General features: G+C 37.0%; 1 protein-coding gene across 1 annotated transcript in view; it reads right to left on the bottom strand.

Annotated features, from left to right (window-relative positions):
* Positions 1-13,575: 13,575 nt before the first annotated feature.
* LOC106083260 (uncharacterized) overlaps positions 13,576-15,378 on the bottom strand; it is a 197,014-nt gene continuing 195,211 nt past the window's right edge. The window contains exons 9-10 of the mRNA XM_059368800.1: positions 14,077-14,255; positions 13,576-14,000 (exon numbers count right to left, since the gene is read on the bottom strand). Coding sequence (XP_059224783.1) covers positions 13,701-14,000; positions 14,077-14,255 — 479 coding nt within the window. The 3' untranslated portion in view covers positions 13,576-13,700. The remainder of the gene's footprint in view (positions 14,001-14,076; positions 14,256-15,378) is intronic.

Genomic DNA, 15,378 nt, shown 5'->3' with positions numbered 1-15,378 from the left:
CCGAATCTTATATACCCTCCACCATGGATCGCATTTGTCGAGTTCTTTTCCCGGCATCTCTTCTTAGGCTAAAAAGGATAAAAGAAAAGAGTTGCTCCGCTATTAAAACGATATCAAGATATGGTCCGGTTCGGACCACAATTAAATTATATGTTGGAGACCTGTGTAAAATTTCAGCCAATTCGTATAAGAATTGCGCCCATTGGGGCTCACGAAGTAAAATAGAGAGAACGATCTATATGGGATCTGTATCGGGCTATAGACCGATTCAGAATATAACAAACACGTTTGTTGATGGTCATGAGAGGATCCGTCGTGAAAAATTTCAGGCATATCGGATAATAATTGCGACCTCTAGGGGTCAAGAAGTCAAGATCCCAGATCGGTTTATATGGCAGCTATATCAGGTTATGAACCGATTTGAACCTTATTTGACACAGTTGTTGAAAGTAAAAATAAAATACGTCATGCAAAATTTCAGCCAAATCGGATAGGAATTGCGCCCTCTAGAAGCTTAAGAAGTCAAATCCCCAGATCTGTTTATATGACAGCTCTATCAGGTTATGAACCGATTTCAACCATACTTGGCACAGTTGTTGGATATCATGACGAAATACTTCGAGCAAAAACTCATTCAAATCGGATAAGAATTGCGCCCTCTAGAGGCTCAAGAAGTCAAGACCCAAGATCGGTTTAAATGGCAGCTATATCAGGTTATCAACCGATTTAAACCATACTTGGCACAGTTGTTGGATATCATAACAAAACACGTCGTGCAAAATTTCATTCTGATCGGATAAGAATTGCGCACGCTAGAGGCTCAAAAATCAAGACCCAAAATCGGTTTATATGGCAGCTATATCAAAACATAGACTGATATGGCCCATTTACAATACCAACCGACCTACACTAATAAGAAGTATTTGTGCAAAATTTCAAGCGGCTAGCATTACTCCTTCGAAAGTTAGCGTGCTTTCGACAGAGAGACGGACGGACGGACGGACGGACAGACGGACGGACAGACAGACGGACGGACATGGCTAGATCGACATAAAATGTCGCGACGATCAAGAATATATATATACTTCATGGGGTCTCAGACGAATATTTCGAGTAGTTACAAACAGAATGACGAAATTAGTATACCCCCCATCTTATGGTGGAGGGTATAAAAAAGCATTATTTACTCAATAAACAGAACATTCCTCCTTCCAAGGTAGCAGGTTCCACTTTTGGTACAATGTTAGGTTAGGTTTAAGTGGCAATCAGACTCACTTAGACGTTTTCGTCCATTGTGATACAACAGGAACAGAAGAAGGAATATGCCTTCTAGTTCCTACCGTTGAACTATGCAGATCGCTTTAAAACTGCCAATAACTTGCGAATGTTCACATCCGCTAAATCAGACAGGTTTTCAAAGAAATGAGAGCCTAAAGTGGAACTGTCTGACTGTCAGTGCGGGACACACATATAGAAGGAGTTCTATAGTCTCTTGTTCTTCGTTGTCCTCACAGTTTCTACAAAAGTCGTTGCTGGCAACCTTCAGTCTGTCAGCATGTTTTCCTATTCGACAATGGCATGTCACGATGGACACAATGACTGAGACGTCTGTTCCAGCCAATGATACCAAAGCCGCAGACCTCTTCATGTCTAGATCAGGCCACATAGTTTTGGAATGTTCAAAGCCCCCTCTTTGTGACCATCTATCATTTGTTGCTCTTCCGTCCTGATCCTGAAAACTTAGCTTTAATGATGCTATAGGCACATCCACAGATTCCAGTCCCCCTGGAATGTGTAAAGTAGTCCCTAGTTACGCAAACTCGTCCGTCATACATTTTCCTGAGATATCTCTGTGGGCCGTCACCCAGAATAGGCGAATTTTGAATTGTTCGGGCATCTCGTTTGAGAGATCCGCGACAGTCGAGGGTGGTTTTTGGGTTCAGAAATAAGTTCTCCTGGTATTTGATTGTGGCTGTCTGAAAAGATATATATTTGGAACCATCCGTATCTAAGAGGATGTAACTTCTGTTACCAGGGATATCGTAGTTCCAATCGGTTGTATCAGAAATAGTGCCAAAGTACTTCAAAAAGCGTCTCAGGCTGGGTGCAATCCACACTGCCTGGAACATCGGATATTGTATCAAGCATAACACACAGCTCGTAGCCGCCACATGACCATAGAGAAAGCTCCCTTAGCTTCACGGCATTGATCGCAGCAATTTGTCTAGCCACAACGTATCCAGAGACATAAGATGTAGCATTAAATTCAGTGCATCAGATGATGTCGTCCTCATGGCTTGTTATGGTTTGTGGTTGGACTTTTGAAGTGGTTGTGGTTGGACTTTTGAAGCGCCCTCCACTAGACAGCATTTTAGCCTTATCGGAAAAATATTAAGACTTCTAGGGGCTCAAGAAATCAAATCAGAGGATAGGTTTATATGGGAGCTTTATCAGTTTATGAACCGATTCGAACCGTACTTGGCACGGATATTGAAAGTCATACCAAAAGTCTTTGTGGCAAATTTAAGCCAAATCGGTTGACAATTGAGGCCTCTAAGTGATCTAGTAGTCATAACCGGTAATCGATTTATATGGGAGCCTATATCCAAATCTGAACCGATATGGTCCTTTTGCAATCTTTAACTGTGTATTAATCTGTGTTTGTTCGATCGCTGTCGTGATGTTAACCCAGAGAAGACTAAAATATGCCTGTTCACGAGGAAGACGTAGGTGGGCCAATTAAACGCGCAACGTTTCCTCCATAAGACGATTTCGATATCTGACAAGGTCAAATACTTAGGTGTGCTCTTGGATAGGAAACCGAATTAGAAGTGTCACATTCAGGAGCGTACTGATGTTGGGCACTGTGTAGGTGGGCCGTAAGCTCGAAATGGGGCTTGAATCCGAGGATAGTCCACTGGCTCTACAGGAGCGTGATTAGACCAATACTTACTTACGACTCAGTAGTTTTGTGGACTGCTATGGAGAAAAAGTGCAACATAAGGACCATACAACAGGTTCAGAGAACATGTTGTCTTGGCATAGGCGGAGCGATGAGGACCATGCCCACTAGGGCACTGGAGACCATTCTAGATATCCGACCCATTGACTTACAGATTAAGTGTGAGGCAGCCACTACGGCTATGAGACTTAAGGCGATAGGAGAATGGATTGAGGATGGGAGCAGCTCATACCATCGCGGTATAATCGAGGCGACGATAGGAAATTTGGAAGGAAAGGAAGAGGTTTCCGATCGGATACCTGAGATGAACCTTGAAGTCATGTGCGAGGCACCGCTGCCATCGGCACAGTTTTGGGTTGACGGAACCCTAGTATTGCCATCTGGAAGATCATGTTACACGGATGGATCAAAGCTAAAGGACAGAGTGGGTCTGGAGGCTTACATTGAAAACCCAGGGACTGATATCTGTTTTAGACTGCCCGACCATAATACGGTCCTGCAGGAGGAGATCCGGGCGATCACGGAATGCGTGAGGTGGTGTGGTGCTAACGCGAGGACGTCAAGTGTGAACATCTTTACCGACAGTAAAATTGCCATAAGGGCAAAACAACCATGATGGTAAGGTAACGAACAGTCTTGCAGTGTAAGAAGGAAATTACCGAATCCTCTGAGGATGGCAAAATCCGCATTGTTTAGGTGCCGGGCCATAACGGAGTAAGGGGAACAGAAAAGTCAGACGATTTGGGGATGAAGGCCAGAGGGCTGCCGTCAATAAACTTGGTTAACCCGAAGGCTTTCGGGTCGATGCAGTCCGAGTTAAGGGAGTGGGCATGCAACATTGTGGAACAGCGAAATGGTCGGTAGGACGGCGAAAATCCTGTGGGGAGATCCAGATCCAGATCTTGAGGAAACGAGGTTATTACTGAAAGGAGGCAAGAAGGAGGTCAGTATAGCTATTGGTATCATAACGGGAAACATAGGAATTCCTAACTTATAATTTTCTTTTTAGAGGTAACTTTATAGTTTTTAGAGCTCACAACAAGCCGATTACTGGCTTAGGTGTATGTCCATAGTGGCATGGGGCGGATTAATATGTGCATCCTCTTTTCAACCTAACCTAAACTAGACCTCCAGAATTATAATTGGAAGGTTGCGCGAAGAAGTGAATTCTCTGGTATTTAATAATATCTGGAATTTGTTTGATCTGCCAATAGGATCTAAAGCATTCAAATCAAAATGGGGTTTTAAGACGAAGAATGACTCAGATGGATATCCGTTGCGATGGAAGGCTAGATTAGTCGCGAAAGGTTTTACGCAGACTGAAAGAATAGACTTTATGGAAACATTCTCTGATGTTGTACGCTATGAATCGATAAGATATTTGACGACATTGGCAGTCAAGCATAATATGATGATTCACCAGAGGAGCGATTACTTAAACGGTTATTTAAAGGAAACCATATATATGGAACAACCAGGTTTGGGAGTGATGGTTCTAAAAAAGGTTTTAAGGTTTAAAACATTCTGGGAGAGTATGGAATGAAACCATAACTAAACTTCTAACTGATATGGGTTTTGTGCGAGGGGATGTTGAACAATGCGTTTATTCGAAGGTATCAGAAGACAAGAAAATTTATATTGCGATATTCGTAGATGATGTTTTTATATTTTCCAATGAAGTAAATGAGATAAAGTCAGTTGAAAACGTTCTTTCAAATACTTTTAAATATCTTTCATTTTAAAAGAAGGAGAAGTTTCAAATGTGCTTGGCATGAGAATATCTCGGAGCGAAGATGGAATTGAAATTGATCAATCGAAATATTTGTCCAATGTACTAATAAGATTTGGAAAGAATGATTGTAATCCATCATCAACACCCAAGGACACCCATTTTTCTGCACCAACACCATATTACAACCAGGATTCTTACCTTTGCATCTTTGCGTATTAAACCAAATCACAATGCACAACAAATCTGTTTGATAATGGCATTTTATTTAGGGGTTTTTCAAAAAATCATTTGATAATTTTTTTTTTACTCATATATATAATACATTGTATATATATACTTTCTGTTGGAATATGTATATATATAATTTGCTTCGGTTGCATGTTTTTCTTCTTTTTTCCGGTTTTTATTAAATTTTATTAATTTTGTTTTTGCTTGATTACCAATGGGAAATATTATTTTAATAATAAATAATACTAAGATTTCTTTGCTTGTATTGGCAAACTTTTCTATGGGAAATGGAACGTGACTTTTGCACATTTAACAATTGGGGGGAGGATTTGGGTTAAAGTCATCGTTAAAAATAAATAGAAAATTAGAATTGTATTTAAATGTTTCCCCAATCATAATAATACAATTGGTTTTCTTTTATTTTTGTTTTGTAGGTAAAACTATGGCAAGGGAAAGTTTAATTATTTTCCTCTTTTGTATTTTTTGGCTTTTGTATTTGTATTCATTTACTATTCAATATAGCAATTGTTTATATTTTTAAACTTTTCTTTTTTAATATACATACATTTATTAAGGGTTTTATCTTGGCTTGTAAATAATTTTTTTTTGTTTTTTTATAATTACGTTTCTTTTGTTTGTTTAATTGTAGTTAACATTACGACGTGTTTTTTCTTGCTTAAATTTATTTTATTTTTATTTTTTAAATAAGATATTTATTATATTATATAACTTGTTTTTTTTTTGTTTCTTTGTTCTCTTTGGGGGGATACATTTTTTTTGGGGGGGTTAAACATAATTGAATTTTGAATTCACCTTTGTTTTGAGGATTTGCCTATATTAATTTTTAAATAACTTATAAACTTGAAATTGGCGTTGCTTTTATTATAATTTTTTTTCATTTAATTTTTGTTTTTTTGTATATTTTTCTTACTTTGTAATTCTGTGTTGTTCGTTTTCCCCAATTTTTACTAATGTATGAAAATTATGTTTAATACAAAAGCTGATAGTTATCGTTTTTTTACATAGTTTTGTTTTTCTTTCCATTTTTTTTTTTTTTTGTTTTAGTTCCTCTAGTATATGAAAGTTTTTTGTTTTATACAATAGTTGATTTTTGGCATTTTTTCCCTCACACTTAGTTATTTCTGAAATAGTTAAGCCATAGTTTTTCTTTTTTTGGTTTGCTTCTTCTTTTACATAAAGTAAGTTTTTGTATTTTTTGTTTTGTTTTGCTTCATAAGTTATGTTTAACTATTTCCTAATTGGAGTTTTGTTTAAAATAATTTCAACAACATTTACATATAATGCTTAATGCTTCTTATTATAATATTGAGCATTTCATTTTAATTTTATTGGTATTCATGTTATATACAAGTCACTTGTAATGATAAAAAAAAACAAAATATAGAGGGTTCTTCAAAATGCTAATCAAACAAAACAAAAATAAAATAAAACAAGTAAAAAGGCGTTAAGTTCGGCCGAACTTTGGATACCCACCACCTAGGGTATATATGGAAACCACATTTCATCAAAATTCGGTGAAAGTTGCATACTTTATAACTTAAAGCAGTTATATCAAAATATGTACCGATTTGGACCAAATACTAATAAATACAGTAGCTATTTTTAAAAATACACCGATCTGAACCATATACAATACGACATATGTCGAAAAGCCTAACATAAATCCCTGTGTCAAATTTCAGTGAAATCGGATTATAAATGCGCATTTTATGGAGCCAAGACTTTAAATCGAGATATCGGTCTATATGGCAGCTACATCCAAATCTGGACCGATTTGTGCCAAGTTGCAGAAAAATGTCGAAGAACCTAACACAAAGCACTGTCCCAAATTTCGGCGAAATCGAACAATAAATGCGCCTTTTATGGGCCCAAAACCTTAAATCGAGAAATCGGTCTATGTGGCAGCTATATCCAAATCTGAGCCGATCAAGGCCAAATTGAAGAAAGATGTCGAAGGGCCTAAGACAACTCACTATGTGGCTTTTATGGTCCTAAGACCCTAAATCGAAGGATCGGTCTATATGGCAGTTATATCCAAATCTGAACCGATCTGGGCCAAATTGACGAAGGATGTCGAAGGGCCTAACACAACTCATTGTCCCAAATTTGAGCAAAATCGGATAAATGTGGCTTTTATCGGAGGATCGGTCTATATGGCAGCTATATCCAAATCTGAACCGATCTGGGCCAAAGTGACGAAGGATGTCGAAGGGCCTAATCTAACTCACTGTCCCACTGTCCCAACTCACGGCGAAATCGGACAATAAATACGCCTTGGGCCCAAAACCTTAAATCGAGAAATCGGTCTATATGGCAGCTATACCCAAATCTGAACCGATCAAGACCAAGTTACCGAAGGATATCGAAGAGCCCAACGCAACTCACTGTCCTAAATTTCAGCAAAATCGGATAATAAATTTGGCGGTTATGGGCCTAAGACCTTAAATCGGAGGATCGGTCTATATGGCGCCATATCCAAATCTGAACCGATCTGGGCTAAATTGACGAAGGATGTCGAAGGGCCTAACACAACTCACTGTCCCAAATTTCAGCAAAATCTGACAAAAAAATGTGGCTTTTATGGGCTTAAGACCCTAAATCGGCGGATCGGTCTATATGGGGGCTATATCAAGATATAGTCCGATATAGCCCATCTTCGAACTTAACCAGCTTCTGGACAAAAAAAAAGAATTTGTGCAAAGTTTCAGCTCAATATCTCCAATTTTAAAGACTGTAGCGTGATTTCAACAGACATGTCTAGATCGTCTTAGATTTTTATGCTGATCAATAATATATATACTTTCTAGGGTCGGATATTTCGATGTGTTGGAAACGGAATAAAAAAATGCATATACCCCCATCCTTCGGTGGTGTTCCATCAATTGTGCGTAGTATGGTTCAAATCGGTCCAAAATCCCATATAAAATTAAAGGTATTCAAGAATAGAGTACGAATTTCATAATAAAAGTAGGGTCCAAGTACCTGGGGGCCGCCCCAGCCCCAAATTCCCTTAAAATAGGTTTATTTGACAATCTTGACAATATGGGACTCTAATGAAAGGTGTTCTGAATTACGAATATAGTCAGGAAGAATTACGAATATAGTCAGGAAGAAGGAATAGGCTTTATAATTTATTGATAACGGAAGGGGGCTGACCCTCCACCGTTACCCCAAAAAAACACCACCCAAAATCAAAAGAAGACCGATAAGGATAATATGGGTATCAAATGAAAATTATGCGGGAGTAGATAACGAATCTGGAATACAAATTCATGTCGAAGTATAGAGGGCCACCCCACCCCCACAAAAACGCCCAAAATGGGCACATTACCCAATCACGGATATATGGGACTCGGTTTGTTTGTTCCGTATAAACTGAAAAGTGTCAGAACCGATTTTCTCGAAATTTTTGCATATTGTATAAGATAAAATGGACCGATCAGAACAATATAGGTATCAAATAAAAGGTATTGTAGAGTAGAATACGAATATGGCATTAAAATTTGAGTTTAAGTACCCATCGGGTCGCCCCAACCCCAAAACTGCCCCAAACAGACATATTGGACGTTCTTTTCAATATGGAGCTCAAATGAAAGGTATTCGGGAGTAGATTTCGAATGTGGTAGACTAAATCAGATCGAAGTATAGGGGGTCATGTCACCACTCAAAAACGCCATTAGACCCTTTATGACTACATGATACTTGGCTGAACCGATTTTCTTAACATTTTCATAGATTGTGTATGTTTGTCAGGAAGGAAACATAGGCTATAAAATGTTTAGATATCGGGTGGAGGCGGACCCTCCCCTTCACCGCAAAATCGTTACCAATATTCGAAAGTGGTCCGATGGGCACAATGAGGGTATCAAATGAAAGGTATTGGAGACCATAACACGAATATGGAATTTCAAATTTTGGGTTCAAGTACCAATGGATTCTCTCGTTTGGATAGTAATTATGCGATTTTGATGCAATACTCCAGTTTTCAAGCAAATAGGAAAGAGTATTGCTTCGTCCAGCACCACTACGGAAAGAGATTTTCCTCGCGAATCCAACGGTGTCTGAGAAATTGTGAAGTTTACAAAACTAAGGAAGTTACAGCAATTGCAAACTCACGTTGGTTTTTTGGATTTTTTTGATAATAATTATGCGATTTTGAAGCAATACTCCAAAGTTTTCAAGGAAATAGGAAAGAGTATTGCTTCGTCCAGCACCACTACGGAAAGAGATTTTCCTCGCGAATCCAACGGTGTCCTTAGAATCTTGAAATTCGCAAAACTAAAGATGTTACAGCAATCTCAAACTCACCTCGATTTTTTTACCATTTTTCGGATACTAATTATGCGATTTTGAGCTTGTTTTTTGAAGGAAAAACATAGGAGTTGCACTAATCCGATTTTTTTGCCATAATCTTCAATACTGTATACTCAACTCAAAAAATTTTTTCGCATCAAAAATTGAAAATTTTCATAAGGGGTTAGCCTTTGCGAAAAAAATGCAAAAAAATAAAATGTGAAATTTTATGTAATTTTGTTTATTGTACGAATCGTTTTCGAATTTCGAACTGCGGAATGCTGGAAAATGATCGAAATTCGAAAAAATGAAGGATTTACAGCGTTTTTAGGCTCGAAAACGACCTTGAATTTTTACGCCCAAAAAAATTGGTTTTTGCGATGTTTTTCACTGAAAACTTTACAGCATTCCTTCAAGTAGCACCACAACGGAATGAGATTTTCCTCACGTATACAACGGTGTCTGAGAAATTGTGAAGTTTACAAAACTAAGGAAGTTACAGCAATTGCAAACTCACGTTGGTTTTTTTGAATTTTTTTGGTAATAATTATGCGATTTTGAAGCAATACTCCAAAGTTTTCAAGGAAATAGGAAAGAGTATTGCTTCGTCCAGCACCACTACGGAAAGAGATTTTCCTCACGAATCCAACGGTCCTTTGAATTTTGAAATTCGCAAAACTAAAGATGTTACAGCAATCTCAAACTCACCTCGATTTTTTACCATTTTTCGGATAATAATTATGCGATTTTTAGTTTGTTTTTTTGAAGAAAAAACTTAGGAGTTGCACTAATCCGATTTTTTTGCCATAATCTTCAATACTGCATACTCAACTCGAAAAATTTTTTCGCATCAAAAATTGAAAATTTTTATAAGGGGTTAGCCTTTGCGAAAAAAATGCAAAAAAAAAAAAAATAAAATGTGAAATTCTATGCAATTTTGTTTATTGTACGAATAGTTTTCGCATTTCGAACAGCGGAATGCTGGAAAATGATCGAAATTCGAAAAAATGAAGGATTTACAGCGTTTTTGGCTCGAAGACGACCTTGAATTTTTAGGCCAAAAAAGATTTGGTTTTTGCAATGTTTTTCATAGAAAACTTTGCACTATTCCTTCATGTAACACCACTACGGAATGAGATTTTCCTCACGAATCCAACGGTGTCTGAGAAATTGTGAATTTTACAAAACTAAGGAAGTTACAGCAATTGCAAACTCACGTTGGTTTTTTTGAATTTTTTTGATAATAATTATGCTTGAAGCAATACTTTAAGCTTTCCTCATTAACTACCACAATATCTGAGAAATTTGCTCAAAATCGGTTCAGATTAAGATAAAGCACCCATATATATGTTCGTCCGATTTTGGAAAAATTGCAATAAAGCGCTCATTTTTTAACGGTAATTTTAACAGTTTGAACATATTTGCCCTAAATTTGATACGGGTTGTTTAATAACCCATCTGAAAACATGCGCCGAGATCCATCAAAATTGGTTTAGAATTGGATATAGCTCCCACAGTGTACTTATAGGGTAAGTGTAGGGTATTTTACCGTCGGCACCGCCCGACTTTTGCCCTTCCTTGCTGGTTTCAAATATATATGAGCTATATGAAGTTATTGACCGATATGGTCCGTACTTGTCATGCCATACAAGTCATAGAAAAATATCACCTCGAAAATTTAGGTCAAATTAAATACTAATTGCGACCTCAAGAGGCAGAGAAAGTCAAATTATGAGCCGATTAAGATCATACTTGGCTCTGTGTTTGGAAGTCATACCAAAACAATATGTGCAAAATTTCAGCCGAATAGGATAAGAATAGTGCAGTCTAGGACTCAAGAAGTCAAATCAGGAGATCGGTTTATATGGCAGCTATATCAGGTTATAGACAGGTCAAGATAATACTTGACACAGTTGTTGGAAGTCATACCAAAACAATAAGTGCGAAATTTCAGCCAAATCGGATAAGAATCACGCCCTTTAGAAGCTCAAGAAGTCCAATCGGGAGATCGGCTTATATAGCAGTTATATCGCGTTATAGACATATTTAGTTCATACTTGTTGGAAGTCATACCATACAGTTGTTGGAAGTCATACCAAAATGACATATGCAAAATTTCAACCAAATTGGATAACAATTGCGCCCTCTAGAGGCTCAAGAAGTCTAATCGGAAGATCTGCTTTTATAGCAGCTATATCAGGATATGGACTGATTTAAACCAAACTTAACACAGTTGGTTGAAAGTCATACCAAACCGATATGTGCAAAATTTCAACCAAATCGGTAAAGAATTGCGCCCTCTAGAAGCTCAGGAAGTCAAGACCCAAGATCGGTTTATATGGCAGCTATAACAAAACGTGGACCAATTTGAACCATACGTAGCATAGTTGTTCGAAATCATAACGAAACACTTCGAACAAAATTTCAGCCAAATCAGATAAGGTTTACGCCCTCACTAAGCTGAAGAGGTCAAGACGCAAGATCGATTTATATGGCCTAAAACGCTGGGTAGCGAATTATCTGTGTGGTCGCCAGTCATTTGTGGAATTTAGAGATAAGAAATCGAAGCACTGTAGAGTGAAACAGAGAGTTCCCCAAGGCGGGATGATATCTCCGGCATTGTTTAACCTCTACTATCCTCCATTCCACCCCCAGAAGGCATAGAGATCGTATCACATTCGGACGATTGAACGATCATGACATCAGGCCCCCGACCCATTGATGACATCTGCGATAGGTTGAAAGTCTAGCTCAACGAACTTGCCTCATATTTTGCAGCAAGAAATTTGAAGATATCTGCAACCAAATCTTTAGCCACATTGTTCACTACAAGACCTAAAGGAAAGGCGGAAATGCTACGGTCCAATACGAGAGATTTAATTGATCCAACTGAAAACAGTCTGTAGATGGCGCTAATTTGGATTAGCCAGCATGAACAGAGAGAGGGCAGAGAGGTCAAAATGAATCATATAGCATTTATCTTTGTTATGACGAATAAAATACAGGAGAGAAATTTCCATATTTAGAGTACTCTTCTGCAACATAGCATTAGGACGCAGCAGAGCGGGGCGATCTCAGCTAGTAATAATGTATAATATGCTCATGGGTCTCAATTGCAGCTACGAAATGTTTTTGTCAATATTTTTAATTGCAAATTCAAGAACCCTTAGTAAAAATTAATAATTTAATTTTGGGTTTAAAACTTTTAACATATCCTTTTTTTCTGTTAAAAATAATGATTTTTTCTCCCAGCTTAATAAATATAATAATAATAATAATTTTTTAAATATTTTTCTTATTTTTTTTTAAGGTTAATTACTAATCAAATGGAAGGAATTTGTTTGTTGATGTATACAAAAAATTATTAAAAATCACTATATTTATATATAAATACAATCGTTAATACAAAAATTAAGAAAACAATGTTTACACGTATTTCATAATGTTAATGTTTTATGTATTTTACAAAATTTTGTTAACAAAAATCAGTCATTTTTGATTATTTTACTCATTTCTTTGTGTGGTTCTATTATCCAAAACGAAATGCTTACATTAGATTTTCCATATCGAAGTTTTTTTTTTGTTTTTTTTTGTCTTTGTTTATACAATCGCTTAGTTTGTTTAGTTGCTTGTGTTTTTTGCCATAAGAAAATATAAATTTTGTCAATATGTAGTTACAAAAATGCTTGACAGTGAGAAAGACAGAGATAGAGATCTAAAGAGAGGAACTTAAATAGTTTAGTTGTGGTTGTTTTCCTTCTCCTCTATTTGATTCGTTTCCTTTTTGTGGTTGTTTTCAAAGATTTGGCGGGTTAAAACTTAAGTTTCACTATATATAGTCGTCGTTTGGTTTTATAGATTTCCGTTTATGGTTTAGTTTTACTTGGCATAAGTGGTGTGAACTTAAAATGTGTTGCATACCTTAGGGGGGAGAAACATTATTTAATAATGTTTTTCAAAGCATACCTTTGGAGGAGTGACAGGAGGTGAAACGCAGTTTACACAGTTTTGCAAATACTAACACAAAGAAAGAAAATGTTCATTATTTTTAAGTGGAGTTTAGAGATGATTTTTGTTGGGGATTATTATTATTATTAGAAGTTTGTTTTTTTTTTTTTGCAAAAATTTTCTTCAATTTATATGATAGTTTTTCATTTTTAGATTTCTTTTTAGGTTTTCTTTTAATAATAGACACAGTATAGCATACGAGTATAAATAGTTGTGGTTTTGTGTATTTTTTTTGTTGGTTTAAAAACTAGTTGAATTTTTGTTTGTGTTTTTTTTTTTTTCATTGTATAGCATACTTTAAGGTGTACCACATAAACTCAGTATATATATATATATATATATATATATAAAAGGGTTAGGGCATTTAAACATAATGAATAGAAAAACCAAAATTTTTACAAAAATTATTACAATTACAAACACAATTTCATTGTTGTTGTTGTCTAATGATTTCCTTTAAAATTTATATCTTAACCATAACAGGGCTATTAACCACAAAAAGTTTTGGCTTAGCTCCATTGCATTGGCGGAAGAACCGAAAACCGGAAAATGTATTTCTTCCGGTTCGCTTAGCTCCTCTTCCTCCTCGTCAATGACATTGGAGAGCGAACGATAGCGTAGGGTGAAATTCACTTTTATAACAGCTTCCGCTACACCACCTGGTGAAGAGACTATGAAGTAAAAAGTACGAGGAACTCGTTCATGCATGCTGACATATGTTAGGCGGGCTTCTTTGCAAAAGGGGGTGGGTAAGTCCTAAAAGCAAAAAAAAAATATAGAAAAAAATTCATTAATTTTTGTTCCAAACACTAGGGAAAGTTAAAAAACCTACCGTAAATCCATAAGCCAACACAGTGTTGCCATATTGGTTACCCGGTGTATATACCCGATCACCATGCAGCCAACGTGCTGCATGCGCCGGTGGATTGGCACAAAATTCAACTGAGAGATGTAAAGGTGAGCCAGGATAAGCAACTGGTGTGGTATTGCGTGCTACAACAGTGGGATGGCCTGAAATGAGAAAAGAAAAAACAAAACATATTAAATTGGTGATTTTTTAGGTCAAATTTTCTTGAAAAGGTTGTAAAAAATATTAACGATATTGCTATGATTCTCTTAAGTTTGCATGTCCTAGATCTAAATCAAGGGGCAAACAACCACCACCTAGTGATCTACAGAATTGTTTGGAATAAGAAAAAGTTGCAGAAGGCTTTTCTATAAACCGTAGGCAACATAGTCACCACAGTACAAGGATATCTATAAGGTTTAGTTAAGATAAATGAAAAACGAGCTGAAACAGACTTTGAACCAATCCGAACGTTCGATGTTACGTGCACACCTAATACATTAGGGTTCATTTAGAAGTCGTCTTTTATATAAAAATGAAATTGTTCCGCTTTGTTTGTTTGTTTATTTGATTGCTTGTTAGTCAGATGGTAGAGGTTAAACCCCCAGTGAAAATAGGGTACTACATTTTTTATTATCCGAAGGGGGGGGGGGGGGGGGGGGGGGGGGGCGGATCCTCCCCCATAACCCGGTTTCCAAAAACGCCAGATCTCGGATATGCGTGTACCGATTTAAGCAAAATTTTGTATGCTACCTTATGGTACCCCAAAAACACGAAATTGGTATAACATTTTTGGGTCAAATAACTTGGGGGGACGCCCCATCCCAAAACCCACCCGGACGGACATGTTTAACGATTGGGACAATATGGGTATCAAATGAAAGGTATTTGAGAGTAGAGAACGAATTTGGTATACTAATTTCGCCCAAAGTGCTCAGGGGGGTCCCCGACCCCCTAAATACCCCCCAAGAGGACTCTTTCATCGCTTTGGACAATATGGGTATCAAAGGAAAGGTATTTAAAATTTGAGTACAAATTTGATCTACAAATTTATTCCTTGATGACCGAGAGAGGAAGGATAATATACTTTGAGGCAATATTATTAATTCGAACTTTCAAAAAAATTTGTAGTCAGAAGGTGGGTGACAAGGGAAACGCCTCAATGCGTGGTGTTCTCGCCGATTCTCAGCAACCTGGTGATAATCGAAGTCCTATTGGATCTTATCGGAGATGGCGTGAAACTGAACGCATATGCGGACGACGGATTCCAGGCAGGTTTATGTTGGA

Source organism: Stomoxys calcitrans, chromosome 5 (genome assembly GCF_963082655.1).
Source record: "Stomoxys calcitrans chromosome 5, idStoCalc2.1, whole genome shotgun sequence".
NCBI classification, from domain to species: Eukaryota; Metazoa; Arthropoda; class Insecta; order Diptera; family Muscidae; genus Stomoxys; species Stomoxys calcitrans.
This window is presented reverse-complemented; position numbering and strand designations above follow the sequence as displayed.